The following is a 13,495-nucleotide window of genomic DNA, read 5'->3' on the forward strand; positions in this document are numbered from 1 at the left end:
TGATTTATAGTGTAAAGCATAGTTATGGGTTAAAAGGTTATTTACAAGTTATAGATTATTAAAGCTGCCGTAATAAATCAATTAGCGCAGCTTTAACGTACATTATAAACAGGAAGCTCTGTCGCTACTTTGATGTGTTTGTGTTCTAGCTGCTGTGAACGTGTCTTCATCTCTCTGCTGGACTCAGATGCAGCTGCAGGAAACGGTCGACTCGGCCTCTTTCACCTCCTCTCCGTACAGAGTGATGAGCCGCGGGTGGACCCTGAACGCACCACGTAAACACACACACACGCACTGTTAGATGTATGCTTCATTTCATGTTTTACTGATGAACCATTAATGTTACATTTTCAAAAACGGTCTGCTGTAACAGCATAACACACACACACACACACAGAAATGCATGATGGATTTAAAACGATAGGTGAAACAGTCCTGCAATCTGTTCTGACGATTTGACATGAAAGAAGAGATGTGATAATCTGAAGCAGCTTTTATAGGAAATCTTTATAAATAGAAAAAATAGAAGTAGTATATCTTTTGAAAATCACCACCCTGAGTTTTTGACGCCTTTGTAACATTTCTGTCTAGAGCCCAGCCTAAGATAACCCTGATGACATCACCATGGCTGTGTCTTGATTCAGGGGTTGCAGCCTACGTAGGCTGCATTTGAAGACCGATTGCGTCATAGCGGCGCGCAAAGGCTGTCCCATTTGCAAGGCTCCTTGCAAGGCTCCTCATATGCGGCCGAGAAATGCAGCCTTCGGCTGTGTCTTGATTCAGGGATTGCAGCCTGCGAAGGCTGCATTTGAAGACCGATTGCGTCATAGCGGCGCGCAAAGGCTGTCCCATTTGCAAGGCTCCTTGCAAGGCTCCTCATATGCGGCCGTGAAATGCAGCCTTCGTTTCACGGTTTTGAAGGCTGCACCAGATGTTACTTGCGGTCCTGTTTTAGTCAGTGTGACAATACACTATTTAATATTATAATTGAATTACAAGGATAAATTGTTTAGAGTGATAATGGCATTGAGCATCACACCTGACAAGCACTTCATGAGCGATCTCAACCAGCTCTCCGTCAATGTTCCAGGGCAAGGCGGCTCCCTCTGATTGGATGATGGGCGAGGTTTTGGAGTCGCCCTCTTCCTCACTCTCCTCCTCCGAGCAGCCAATCACAGACCGGGGGCGGATCTTCACTGCTGACACGTCCTGCGTCTCCACGAAAGAGAAGCTGAACTGCAGACAGGACAGTCAGAGACAGACAGACAAGCTGACCAAGAGTGACTGAGAGTAGTGTGTGTGTGTGTGTGTGTGTGTGTGTGTGTGTGTGTGTGGTCAAAGGTCAGCTCAGGATGAAAGAACTTCGAAGTTTAAGATCCTCATCAAGCAGTTTGTTAATCTGGGGGACTCATTCAGTTTCTTCCTGTTTACTGTCCTCTGATGCTACATCATGAGGCTCCAACAGGGGGCAGCAGAGACCAACAGACAGACAGACTGACAGATACACATGCAGAAATACCTGAAACATTTCATGGATTTCGTCTTCTCTAATGTGATTATTTGCAGTTTAAATGAAAGTAAACTGAATAATCTGAGGTTTGGACAAAACAAGGCTTGTGAAGGTGTCTCGTTGTGATGGGCATATCTCTCTGTTTTCTTTAGTTTTACAAATCAAACATTAAAACAATTGATCCATAACAACCCACAATGAAATTAATATAAATGAATACTTATATATATGGTATTGTTACATTTCCTTGAGTAAAGTATCCTAGCTACGTCATCCACCCCCTGCAACAGTCGGGTAGAAACACAGATTTGTGCAGTCTTTAGTGATCCTTCCTTGTGCTCTCAAGTTTAATTGAAGTCAATGTGAGACTTAGTCTCATTTAAACCAATCAAGCGGGTACGTATGTATTAAAAATAGTGCTCTTAAATCACACGGCCCAGGACTAGGGAGGCTTGACGTCCACGCTGGGATCTTGTCATGTTTGACGCTGAGCTGTCAGTGCCCAAGTCAGGACGGAGGCTAACAGGATGTAGGTCAGTGAGCAGACACACAGCCCGTAAACAACACACAATCAGTATATTTAGTAAGTGGGTTAGTGTGCGGTCTCTGAGGCCAGGCTAGGCCAGGCCGAACCAGGCTAATCTTCTCACAAACTAAACTAAATAAATCTGTTTATTTCCTTGGTGAGAGGTAGAGCTCAGATTGAAGAGGTCAAGACAGAGACGTGTCAACAAATGAATTAGATCTTTAAAAATAAAAAAAGATTAAGGAAGTACTCAGAGAACCGACTCTATTTTGGATCCAGTTCTCTGATTCATTAAGATGTGACGCTAATTAATTAACTAATCCTCTGTCCGTCTATATCCAGCAAGAGAATGATTGAGAGTGAAAACATTCATTACTAGGTAACAACACTTTACAGCCACATGGGCTCTGTGTTTTTGAATAGCTAACAGTCTCAAACTGATGACCTCACCTCAATATAAACCTGCATTTTACTTTTGGCCACTTGAGCGCAGCAGAAACAAGAGGTGAACACAACACTGACCTTAAAAGTTGACTTGTTGAACTTATTAGCAAACGGTTGCCTACTTTTTATTTATTTATTGCTTATTTGGAGTCCAAACAAACTCTCTTTTTGCTCCGTTTTGGTTTCCACCCAGAATATCTGACTCTTCAGCTCCTAAATTCTATGTTTAGTTTTATTTAATACATTTTTTTGTTCGTAATGACTGAGCGGTTGACTGACAGCTTCTCTCACCTGTCCACTAGAGCTGTTGTATCTCTTCAGATGTTTGATGAACTCGGACCTCGAAGTGTTTCCCACCGCGATCAATGCTGCGCTGCCATTGGCCACCCTGTCACAAACAGGAAGTGGAGGAAAAAACCCAATTAAATAACTTTTGACTTAACAGCGGACTTTAACATTCCCAGAAGGCGTGAATTGCTTGTTATGCACCTGGTGTTGGGGGCCAGGCCTTGAGGTGCATGTGGACTGAGACAAGGGATGGACATGATGCTGATGCTCAGATACAGGCCATGATTGGTTGTCCAGGACTCCTCCCCTTCTACATTGACCATTCACAGAAAGAAAAAGAAAAAAATCAGTCTGGCTGAGATAGACGGAAATCTGATTCATCTTTGATATTGTGTCAACTGGTCTCACCTGGCTCTGGGTCTTGGTCCTGTTTCTGCTCTCTGAGAAGGAGGACACCAAATTTAGCTTTAGAGGTGCAATGTGTAATATCGGAGTATTTAGGCAACATCTAGTGGTGAGATTCTAGATTGCAACGATCCCTATGGAGAATGTATAGAAGTTACGGTGGCCTTCAGGGACAGGAAGTTAGTTACAAAGGAACATTACAGAATATTACAACCAAGTCAATATCAAACATTTTAACCAACTCCCAGGTTTTTCTGTGGGATTTCACTGTTTGCTGAGAAAAGCTGAATTGGGCGTCTCTCTCTTTTCCGATTCAACTGTTTAGTAAAAGTAACAATCTTCTATAGCTGGAGTCGAAGCTAAGTGCAGGAAGACGGACAAGAGCCGTAAGAGCCCCCACCCAGGTAAATAATCACGTGCACCACTAGTACACACAGTGCAGCATCACATGTAGCCTACTGTTTCTACATTACACAGTCTGTGTGTGTGTTTGTTTGTGTGTATGATCTCACCTATGTTTAAACAAATTCCTGTTTGACTTCTTCGCTGGTAGAAAAGACAGCTGACAGTCCTCTGGTCTAAGGGAGACGTAGAAAAAAATTAAATGATAAAACAACTGTAGATGTTTAGCAGGTATAACATTCGCCAATCGCCATTATTGTTTAGCCTGTTGCTAACATTTGCTAATCATAATTATTACAGTTTTTCTCAGTTGCTTTGGTGCTTTTCTCAGATCAGAATGAAAATTCTCATAACTATTAGTTCAACCTCCGCAACATTTAGTCATTTGAGCACATCATAGTAGCAATTTCTCCTTCCTCTGAACAAATTGCAAATTCTTTTAGACATGTATCAGTTGCTTTCATACAATTCTCTGCTGTTTTATAACATTGTCATTTGCTTATGTCATGTCAGTCAACATGAACTATACTTATGGATGCTGAATAGTCGTTCCCAATAAAACTAATAGTCTTCATTTCATTGCTTGAGTCATTACATACAAAATTGTTGAACTAGTTATCAAATTCTGTCAAGCAAATTTTATACCTTTTCTTTATCATAGATACTTTCCTCGCTGCATTGCAAGGGATAATATCCGTTGTGATGTAGATGAAAATATGTGGCCAGACAGACAGGAACGTCTGGATGTGCCAGAATGATTTACCTATATATGTTCAGTTACAATATGTCCTGTTATATTGTTCACATTTGTGCACAGCTCTACCAAAAGGGTGTTTTTTTATGTTTGTTCTTAATAAGTGACTGAAGTGTATTTTTCTTTTGCACAATGCTGTAGATAGAATTGCAAAGAGCATATACAGTAAAAATGTGAAACATACGTATTCAGTGTCTTGTACTCACTTACTCCCCTAACTACAGCAATGTGTAACTTTACTGTAGTTTTCAAATGGCTGTACAAGTAGTGTATAGTGCTGTCTTGAGCATTTTCAGGTAGTGTCACCGAGTTCTGACCTTTTTTTTGCATTGGGAAAACACTGAGAGAATAATGAAAACATGACAAAGCCATTTGACTATCTTGTTCATAAACGATGGTGTCAAGACTTCTCATTATGATGACACTGGCAGTTTCATTGACATGAATACTTGCTTTTGAGGAATAGACTATCCATTTTGAGCAAGTGACGTACTTTTGCAGGTTATCCACTAGGTTTTGCAGTTTGCACTAATTGTTTTGAGAAATGCACTAACTGCTGTGCAAATGTTAATTGTGATGTGAGAAAAGCACCAAAGCGACTGAGAAAAACTGTAATATAAGCATTGCAAAGGGGAAATGAATGTGTCAACCTAGTGGAGAATGTGCTTATTAGAACATGCTGAGTAAAAAGCGGTTGGTATAATAGGCATCAGCATACATCTTTTTGGTCATTAGATGTATATATTTTTGATGATCTTAACCTAATGCCTTAATGTTATTCAGTCTGTGTATTCCTTTTAGAGAGAGATAGATAGATAGATAGATAGATAGATAGATAGATAGATAGATAGATAGATAGATAGATAGATAGATAGATAGATAGATAGATAGATAGATAGATAGATAGATAGATAGATAGATAGATAGATAGATAGAATAGATATAGACCTAGCTAAAAATGGTGGTGCTGTGTTACCTCAGCCTAGCCAGTGTCTTCACCAGAGCGTACTCTCGTCGCCGGGTCGACGGCATCCACCTCTTCTTCTCTGCGCGCGCCATGCTCTGCCCGCCGAAACCAAACATGGCGGTGAAACCAAACCGCACGGGCTGACCCAGAACCGAGAAGCTGCACATATCCACCTGCTGCTGGTGACCTGGGGGAGAGGGGGTTAAATACATGCGAAAGATTATTATTAGATATGAACATCTATTTTAACACACTCACAGGCTATAAAGAGGCCAAATGGTCGTATGGGGAGAAGCTCATTAATATTCATGAGAAGAAGCACTCCAAATATGGTCGACAGAAAGGGGCCACGAGTGTTTGTGTGTGTGTGCTAATCTATAAACTTCAGTGGAATCACATTGCAGTGCAGTGACTGGTGTCAATACTTCTATATCAGTCTAGTCTCTGAAGTAACATTAGTCATTAGAAACATATTTAATGTGTGTGTAATACCTCAACTAACCCTGACTTATATCTGTTACCTATGTTTTCCATGTTTATTGTCCCACATTCTGTGAACCCATATCACTATCAAGCTCATTCAATAAGACTAAACACACACACACACAAACACACACACACACAGCACGCCATCTGGCCACATACCTGCTGTAACCTACTGAAATTATGTCTGCCCACCTGTCTGTCTGACGGCCTGCCTGTCTGTCTCTCTGGATAGAATCTGATTTCCCCACCATATGGCATGATGTGTTTGTGTGTGTGTGTGTGTGTGTGTGTGTGTGTGTGTGTGTGTGTGTGTGTGTGTGTGTGTGTGTGTGTGTGTGTGTGTGTGTGTGTGTGTGTGTGTGTGTGTGTGTGTGTGTGTGTCTCAGCTCTAATCCTGAGATGGTCAGCCTCACAGTTAGTGTGTCAGTAATATCAAACCTGCAGCGCTTCATAAAAAGTGCAACCAATATTTATTTTGACCATATAAACAGCAGGTAACATATAGAGAGTTTGATATACACTCATTCCAATGTAAAAATTATTGGTTTGTTCCAGGTCCTTCTTGCATCTCCCTCCAACAGACTGTGTCTCAGCAACCTGACACAGATTTATGCACTCATCCCCCAATAAGGTTAGCCTCTTCCACAGACACAAAGCAGAAGAACACAAAACATTAAAATAAAGAAAGGAATCACATCACTAAAATAAGTGTTCTAACTGGTAGGGACAACCATGTGACACCTATCATATGAGGACACTGTGGGGTATCATCCTAGAAGGTAGGTGTGTTCACCTGTGTCGTGAACTCATCTGTGGCAAAAGCGTCCTGCCTGGGAACCTATCTATTGTCTGTTTGTGTTGTTCAATTAGTCTTATTTGAGTCACTGAAAAATCCCATCTGTCACACACACACACACACACACACACACACACACACACACACACACACACACACACACACACACACCTCTACTTTTAATTAGTGTTAATGAACCATCATCTCACCACAACCTGTCATTAAAACAAAGCCACCCGCCCCTGCTGCCAGCTGATTGGTCAACAGGTTTACCTGAGAGCAGGCAGTGAGAGGTGGGGTGAGGGTGGGTGGCTACAGTGGGCTGAGTTAACCTGTGATTTACAGTGAAACTGATCCTGCAGTTAGACATCTGTCTGCTCCTTCCTCAGGAGTCCATTCACATCGTCTGCAGCTTCTGTTTGCTTTTAAACAGTCTGAGTGTCTGTCAGCCAATCATATCAAAGCTCAACAACAACGCAAGCTCCTGATAGGCTCCTTGAGAATTGATTGAAGTAAATTAAATTAGAAAGAGCGGTGAATATAGACCACGAACAGGTCGAATCCACCCAGGATGGCATGAGTATAGATCTACTACAGGTAGAACTCGTAAAAAAGCATGATATGACGATAGATCCAAAAGAGGTAGAAGCCACATTGTGATGTGAAAATAGATCCAGAACTGATAGAACCCATCTGGGGCAATCTGACTATACTGTACATCAAGAGCAAGGTTCCCAAGTTGAACAAACTGTTATTGGCCCTGAACTGGAACCTTGTTTGTGTTGGTTGAAGAGGTGGAATTATGGTGTTTTTGTCATGTCTCCCACCATATCAGTTAATTCAAATAAATCCCCATCCAGGACGATGTAGCTATGGATCTAGAAAAGGTAGAACCCAGCAAGTAAAAGCAGTTATAGATCTAAAAAAAAGTAGATCTTAGAAGCACCTACCCAGCACGATGTGCAGAGCTGCAGTAACTGGGTCTCTGACTCCGTGAACAGAACAGGAAATCACATCTGTAGAACCTGTAGAAATGGACCGACAGTTGACAGTGTGTGTACATAATGTTGATATATGTGTTTCTGGTACGTACAGTGTTAGTCTACGTATATGAGGGTGTGTTATTATTCTCACCAGCAGGAATTATCCCGAGAGGCAGCACTGCTCTCACTGGTATCTCTGGAGAATCAGCATCCAGCTGAGCTCTGACGACCATAGCGTGACACAGCTCGGCCACCGAACCGTCCCCACCCACACACACCACCCTGATGGGACAGGTGGAGACAAAAAGGCAGAAAATGGTTTGTGTCTTTGCAGAGTTGTCCAGTTCAAAATTAAACTATCCTCTGAGCTTTCTTTGTGAAGTTGAAGACTTTTAATTTAGTTGTTTTTTTTTCAACAGGAAATCTAGTGACAGTGAATACTTGTAAAAGTGTTACTATTGGTGCATAAGCAATTATCCTCAAATATACAGTCATCCAGCAGGGGGCATGGCTTCTCCACAGGACCATTGCTGGCTACTTCCTAACCATAAACTGCACTGAATAGAGCTGCTATCAAACCTCATTACTTCTGGAAAAGTATCAGAAAGATCCTAATTTAAATTACTTTATTTTATATAGACAAAAGACAACATTTTCCATTTGAAATGGTACCAATAGGAAGCTCAAAGCTTCAGTCTAAAGTTTTTGTTTGTACTTAAAACATTTTTTTTTATAAAAATAAAGACAAGATTCAAAGAATACGAACAACCTTTTTGCAATTCCGGATAAAAGTGAATAAGATGAGTTTTATTTTGAAAGGCATCAGATTCAGCAACACCCTACTACAGAGATAATGTAAGCTGTATTATTTTTGGGAATGTAAGGTTTGAATGACCTAAAAAGGGATATACATTCATATACCCTACTTGAACAGATGAGTGCATACATTTAATGAGTGCCCTATCATTTCCGAATTCTCACAAATATAGTTTGGATGGTCAATAATCAAATAAGTTAGTTTGCCCGGGGAATCTGGAAACATAATGCTGTCTAGGACCATGATATAGACAACATCTAAAAAATAAGAAAAAAAGAGGGTGGAAGTTCACATTCAACGCTGTTGAACGCTGTAAATACATATGTACATACAGTACATATGTATTTACTTTTAGAATTTCCTTATTAATTCTGTCATTATATCTAGACTTTGTATGAATAATGATTGTTGCACGTTAAGTACTATTGGCTATTGATCAGGTTTTGTGCAGGTGATGGATAGTTTTGATCGATGTTGTAAGTAGCAATGGTAATGCATAACTTGTTTGTTTGACAGTTCTGTCCATGTTTTCGGGAGGCCATTGAAAAGCGAGAAGGCTCATCTTCAGAGTTCCAGTAAATTTGAGGTAAGCAGACTCCGTCCCTCCCCCCTCCACCAATGAATGGGATTACCTGAAGCTCCAGTCGCCCCGGTGACAGCCAGCCTAATTGGCAAATGTAGGTTTCAACCAAATCCTCACCAGAGCAACCTCATGCACACACACAGACACACACACACACACTCAGCAGCTAGCTTAGCAACGCTGGGCTAATCTTCTCTAAGCACATTAAGCTTTATGAGGGCTGAGTTGAGAAGCTGCTTACACACACACGCACACTTATACACACAGACCATCAGAGATAGTACTTTAAGTTGTAGCCAACATTATTGTTGCTTTATTATTTGTGTCGATCAAAAAAATAATATTATCCCAGTAAGCAGTTGGTGTTTGTGTGTGTGTGTGTGTGTGTGTGTGTGTGTGTGTGTAAATAATCAGTCTGGGTCAGTGTGTTTTCCTGCCAACCTCTTACAGACAACTACTATTTTTTATTATCTGGTTCAATCCAGTCAGTACTGAAAGGATGTTGCCGAAGTGTTATTAGAAAACGTTAACTGTTGTGTAAACATCAACTCACTTCCTCTTGATGTAAACACTGGGCCTTTATATTTCACGACGTATAACTTTATTTGGATTCAACATGTTAGTCTAGTTTCTTCTGTCAAATAAAAAAGGTTTCATTCCTATTCATTATCATATTATTGTCATTATCCAACTAAAAGCATTGGTGAGTCCTATTAAAAGTTTTTTCTATTTTGAATACAAACAATAAATCATATATCTAACTTATATCTTGCGTGTCCAAGTGTGTAGACCAGAACACGGTTTTGTTAGAGGTGTCTTATCTTATATTTTTCCTTATCATAATTTTATAAACTATGAACAACTAAATCTGCACTGAAATACAAGAGAAGAACTTGAGATCAAACAAAACTTTGACTGCTGTTGGTTGTTACGTTAATATGACTGGAGCAGCTCTAAAGCCGTTTATTCCTAAGACAATATTTTTGGAACTAAAATGGCAAGTTACAGTCAAGCTGAAGCGCAAAGTATCAGGTGCTGAAGATCGAGCAAATGACAAAAGACTAGTAAGCATCACTATGTAACTTACTTACCTACTTAGAAATCATCAGAATATTAGAATGAACACCTTTTTATGCACAATTTTCAGAAAAAAGTTATAGAAAGATATGAGGGATAAGAAACAACTAACCCATCAAATTCATCCAGTTTGCATTCCTTCATCACTGAGAGAGCATGACCCTTCCTCTCTGTGACTGCAGAGAGAGAGAGGGAGAGAAAGAGAGAGAGAGAAAGAGAGAGAGAGAGAGAGAGAGGGAAACAGATGGGGAGACATTGAGATGGACAGAGATTGAGTATTCATGCATGTGTGTGGTCACATGTACAAGAGTGTGTGTTTCGATGGCTGCCAAAAAAAAAATGGGACAACGGATATCGCACCATCTGCTAAGAGGACATGAGGAGAGGAGAGAGAGGTATCAAGGAGAGAGGAGGCAAGGAGAGGAGAGGGAAGGAAAGTGGAAGAAATGAGGAGAGGCGCAGATTGTCTCCCTCTGTTACAGCAGATGGGCTAAGCCCCGCCCCCTGTATCATGTTACCTAGCGACCATTTACTATGACCTTTGGACCTCCTCTACACACCATGGTACACACACACTCACACACACACACACACACACACACACACACACACACACACACACACACACACACACACACACACACACACACACACAGACAGACATCACACTGTCTCCTCTGCAGCAGGTCTACTTACTGACACATAACTTTATTAGAAAACATGTAAGGTGGGACATGATCCAAAACTTTGGCTGTGCCCACTGTTAGTTAGTGGGTAAAAAATAACTATTAAAACTTATTACAGCTTTGCAGATAAATAAACACGGCACAGTGATGGACTGACCGGTGATGTCGGTGCGGACGTCAGCCATCTTGAAGAGCGGAGCCACATGTTCTCTGTAGATGTGAACGGCCTCCTTCCTGTGGCTGCTCGGGTTGATGAACACCTTTAGATACTTGGGACGACTGGTGATCCCTGCACAGGTACACACACACACACAAACATACACACACACACACATAAACATCTTCACATATATTCAGAAAGTCTGAATGGATTCATTGTAGTTCATAATTTTCTAACATCTTGAGGACACCTTTTTTGATTCAAAATATTAAAATATAATTTTGCATCATCAACAGCACCAGACAGTCCGTGTGTGTGTTTGTGTGTGTGTGTGTGTGTGTGTGTGTGTGTGTGTGCTTGTGCATGTGCGTGTGCGCAAGACTGTGCTTTTCCACGGTATCGACTCCAAACTAGACACACACACTGACCCCCTGTAGTGCTCATCATTAGCGAAAGATTTAGGGTCTGCATTATAAATCCCCACAGACCAGCACCGATCAATATACACACACACACCAGCTCCATTATCTAGCTCATTACTATAATCTGCTCCCAAAAGGCCGTGACCTCGCCCTGTTAATGACCTCACACACATACACACAGGCAGTGCACCTCCTGCTACTCTACTGGATCTCCGCCATCACCAGAAGCTACAAACGTTTTCTCTTGATTCCTGTGTGAGGCTAAAACCTGACAAACGCTTTCATTTCGATCCTGGTTCACAAGTACCTCTTCCATGAGATGGTAAAAATATATAGTTGAAGCTTAACCTTTTAGTTTAAACACCTAGGATGATACAGGTAGCAATGTGGTTTGGGGGACCCAAAAAGTACACTGTGGTCTTCTTGGTCATGATTGGGTATGGTTCCGGTTGGTTTTGTCTTCTATACTTATTGACAGTCTATGAAACAATCAGAACTATTTTTTATTAATGTATCTTGTGGACATAAACAAATATAAACTATAAATCAAAACATAAAACTGGGCTTGTACTATAGACCTTAACTAACAAGCTGACTCCATGGCAACTTTATACTTAATTTTACTGTGAGAAGCAGATCCAAATGTCTAAGTCAATATTAAGTCGCTAAAGAAAAATAGTTATATTCCATCCTGTGATAGTCTGGACATCTAAAACTGGTGTTCCCCTCTCTGCGTTTGATGCATGATTGATTCTCTCTCTCTCTCTCTCTCTCTCACACACACACACACACACACACACACACACACACACACACACACACACACACACACAGTCTCATAGGAGATGAGGTCATTCAGTTTGTTGATATTTTTCTGTGGAGAAAAGGCAGACAGAAAGGTAGAAATAGAGAGATCAAGTATCCATCAGATCATCTCCCAGACTCGGGTAGCGGCAGGTTGCTATGGCGGTGCTAAAACGTTACCATGGTAAACAATCCCAGTGTTGTCAGGGTAAAAGTGTTGAGTTTCTGACGGAGGACTAATGACCGAGCCGCTGAACATTGTTGACAAAAAAACAGATTATATTTTATGAGCAGACTCAAGGTCAGTAGACAGCGGTAATTCATTAAGGGCTTTAAACAACACCAGGTTTAATCAGATTCTCTGGGATGATACAGGAGGATACAGATGTTTTATAGACATGAGACTTAAAAGGACAATTTTAATATTTGTAGGGCTGAAACGAGTCAGTTTAGTCGAACGGCAGGAAATGGATCGACCACTGTAAATGGAATATATTCAGGTTTAAATACATTGTTTCGTGATCTGAGAAATTGTGATGGTAAATTTTCACTATTTTCTGACATTTTATAAATAGTTATAGTACCATTTAAGTAACCACCACACATCTCTTCAATAAACTAAAATGAAATCATCTCAAACACTTGTCTTTAAGTCTAACCAGAAGTAACCAAGTTATCTTCTGGAAATCCCTGTAGCTGTTGAAGCACACAGATTCACTGTCAGGTGAACTTGCTGCCTGATTTACTTTATGCACACATGCTGTTAGCCACGTAGCTCATTTGCATGATACATGGATATTAGATACGTAGTAGGGGATCCTAAAACTTCATTTGGGTCAGGATGCTAACATGAACATGCTGATGTTTGGCAGGTCATGTTAGCTTGCCAGCTTTTGACATTAGGCACTTAACACAAAATGTAGCCGAGGTTTGCAGATATTCTGTCATAAAACAAAGTATTTTGGTCGTGTTGCCAGGTTGCATTAAAGTAAGTGCGCAAAGTACAAGGGGTGTCAGAGGGTTTGAGTTCCTGTGTATTAATTTGTGCAGATGGGGGATGGGGTGGGGGATGTTTGCTGCTGTAAAATGTATTTCCTGACAAACTAATAAAGTCTCTAACCTGAATATGAAAGAGGAGACCCAGAGGTAGCCAGGTTTTCTCTCATCCCATCACTATGGATACACCAGTTAATATGTAACACAGAGCTGGACACACACACACACACTGGGCCATAAAGCCGTTTATCGAGGCGGTGTCCTCGTGCTAGTATGGTAAAAGAGACCATGTAGAAGAGAGCACTTATAATACACAGTCAAGTGTTGTGTGTTCAATTCAGTGTTCATTTTAAAAGAATATTCAAATACATTCTCTGGTTCCACTTCCT

General features: G+C 40.8%; 1 protein-coding gene across 1 annotated transcript in view; it reads right to left on the reverse strand.

Moving 5' to 3' along the window:
- Nucleotides 1-183: 183 nt before the first annotated feature.
- cerkl (CERK like autophagy regulator) overlaps nucleotides 184-13,495 on the reverse strand; it is a gene marked incomplete at both ends in the record, with an annotated part of 30,599 nt that continues 17,287 nt past the window's right edge. The window contains 11 exons of the mRNA XM_080038760.1: nucleotides 184-262; nucleotides 1,040-1,236; nucleotides 2,772-2,868; nucleotides 2,970-3,078; nucleotides 3,177-3,208; nucleotides 3,686-3,751; nucleotides 5,306-5,483; nucleotides 7,529-7,603; nucleotides 7,713-7,843; nucleotides 10,151-10,214; nucleotides 10,882-11,013. Of these exons, the coding sequence (XP_079894886.1) occupies nucleotides 184-262; nucleotides 1,040-1,236; nucleotides 2,772-2,868; nucleotides 2,970-3,078; nucleotides 3,177-3,208; nucleotides 3,686-3,751; nucleotides 5,306-5,483; nucleotides 7,529-7,603; nucleotides 7,713-7,843; nucleotides 10,151-10,214; nucleotides 10,882-11,013 (1,160 nt within the window). The remainder of the gene's footprint in view (nucleotides 263-1,039; nucleotides 1,237-2,771; nucleotides 2,869-2,969; nucleotides 3,079-3,176; nucleotides 3,209-3,685; nucleotides 3,752-5,305; nucleotides 5,484-7,528; nucleotides 7,604-7,712; nucleotides 7,844-10,150; nucleotides 10,215-10,881; nucleotides 11,014-13,495) is intronic.

This window comes from Ammodytes marinus, assembly GCF_949987685.1.
Source record: "Ammodytes marinus genome assembly, chromosome: 12".
Lineage (NCBI taxonomy): Eukaryota > Metazoa > Chordata > Actinopteri > Uranoscopiformes > Ammodytidae > Ammodytes > Ammodytes marinus.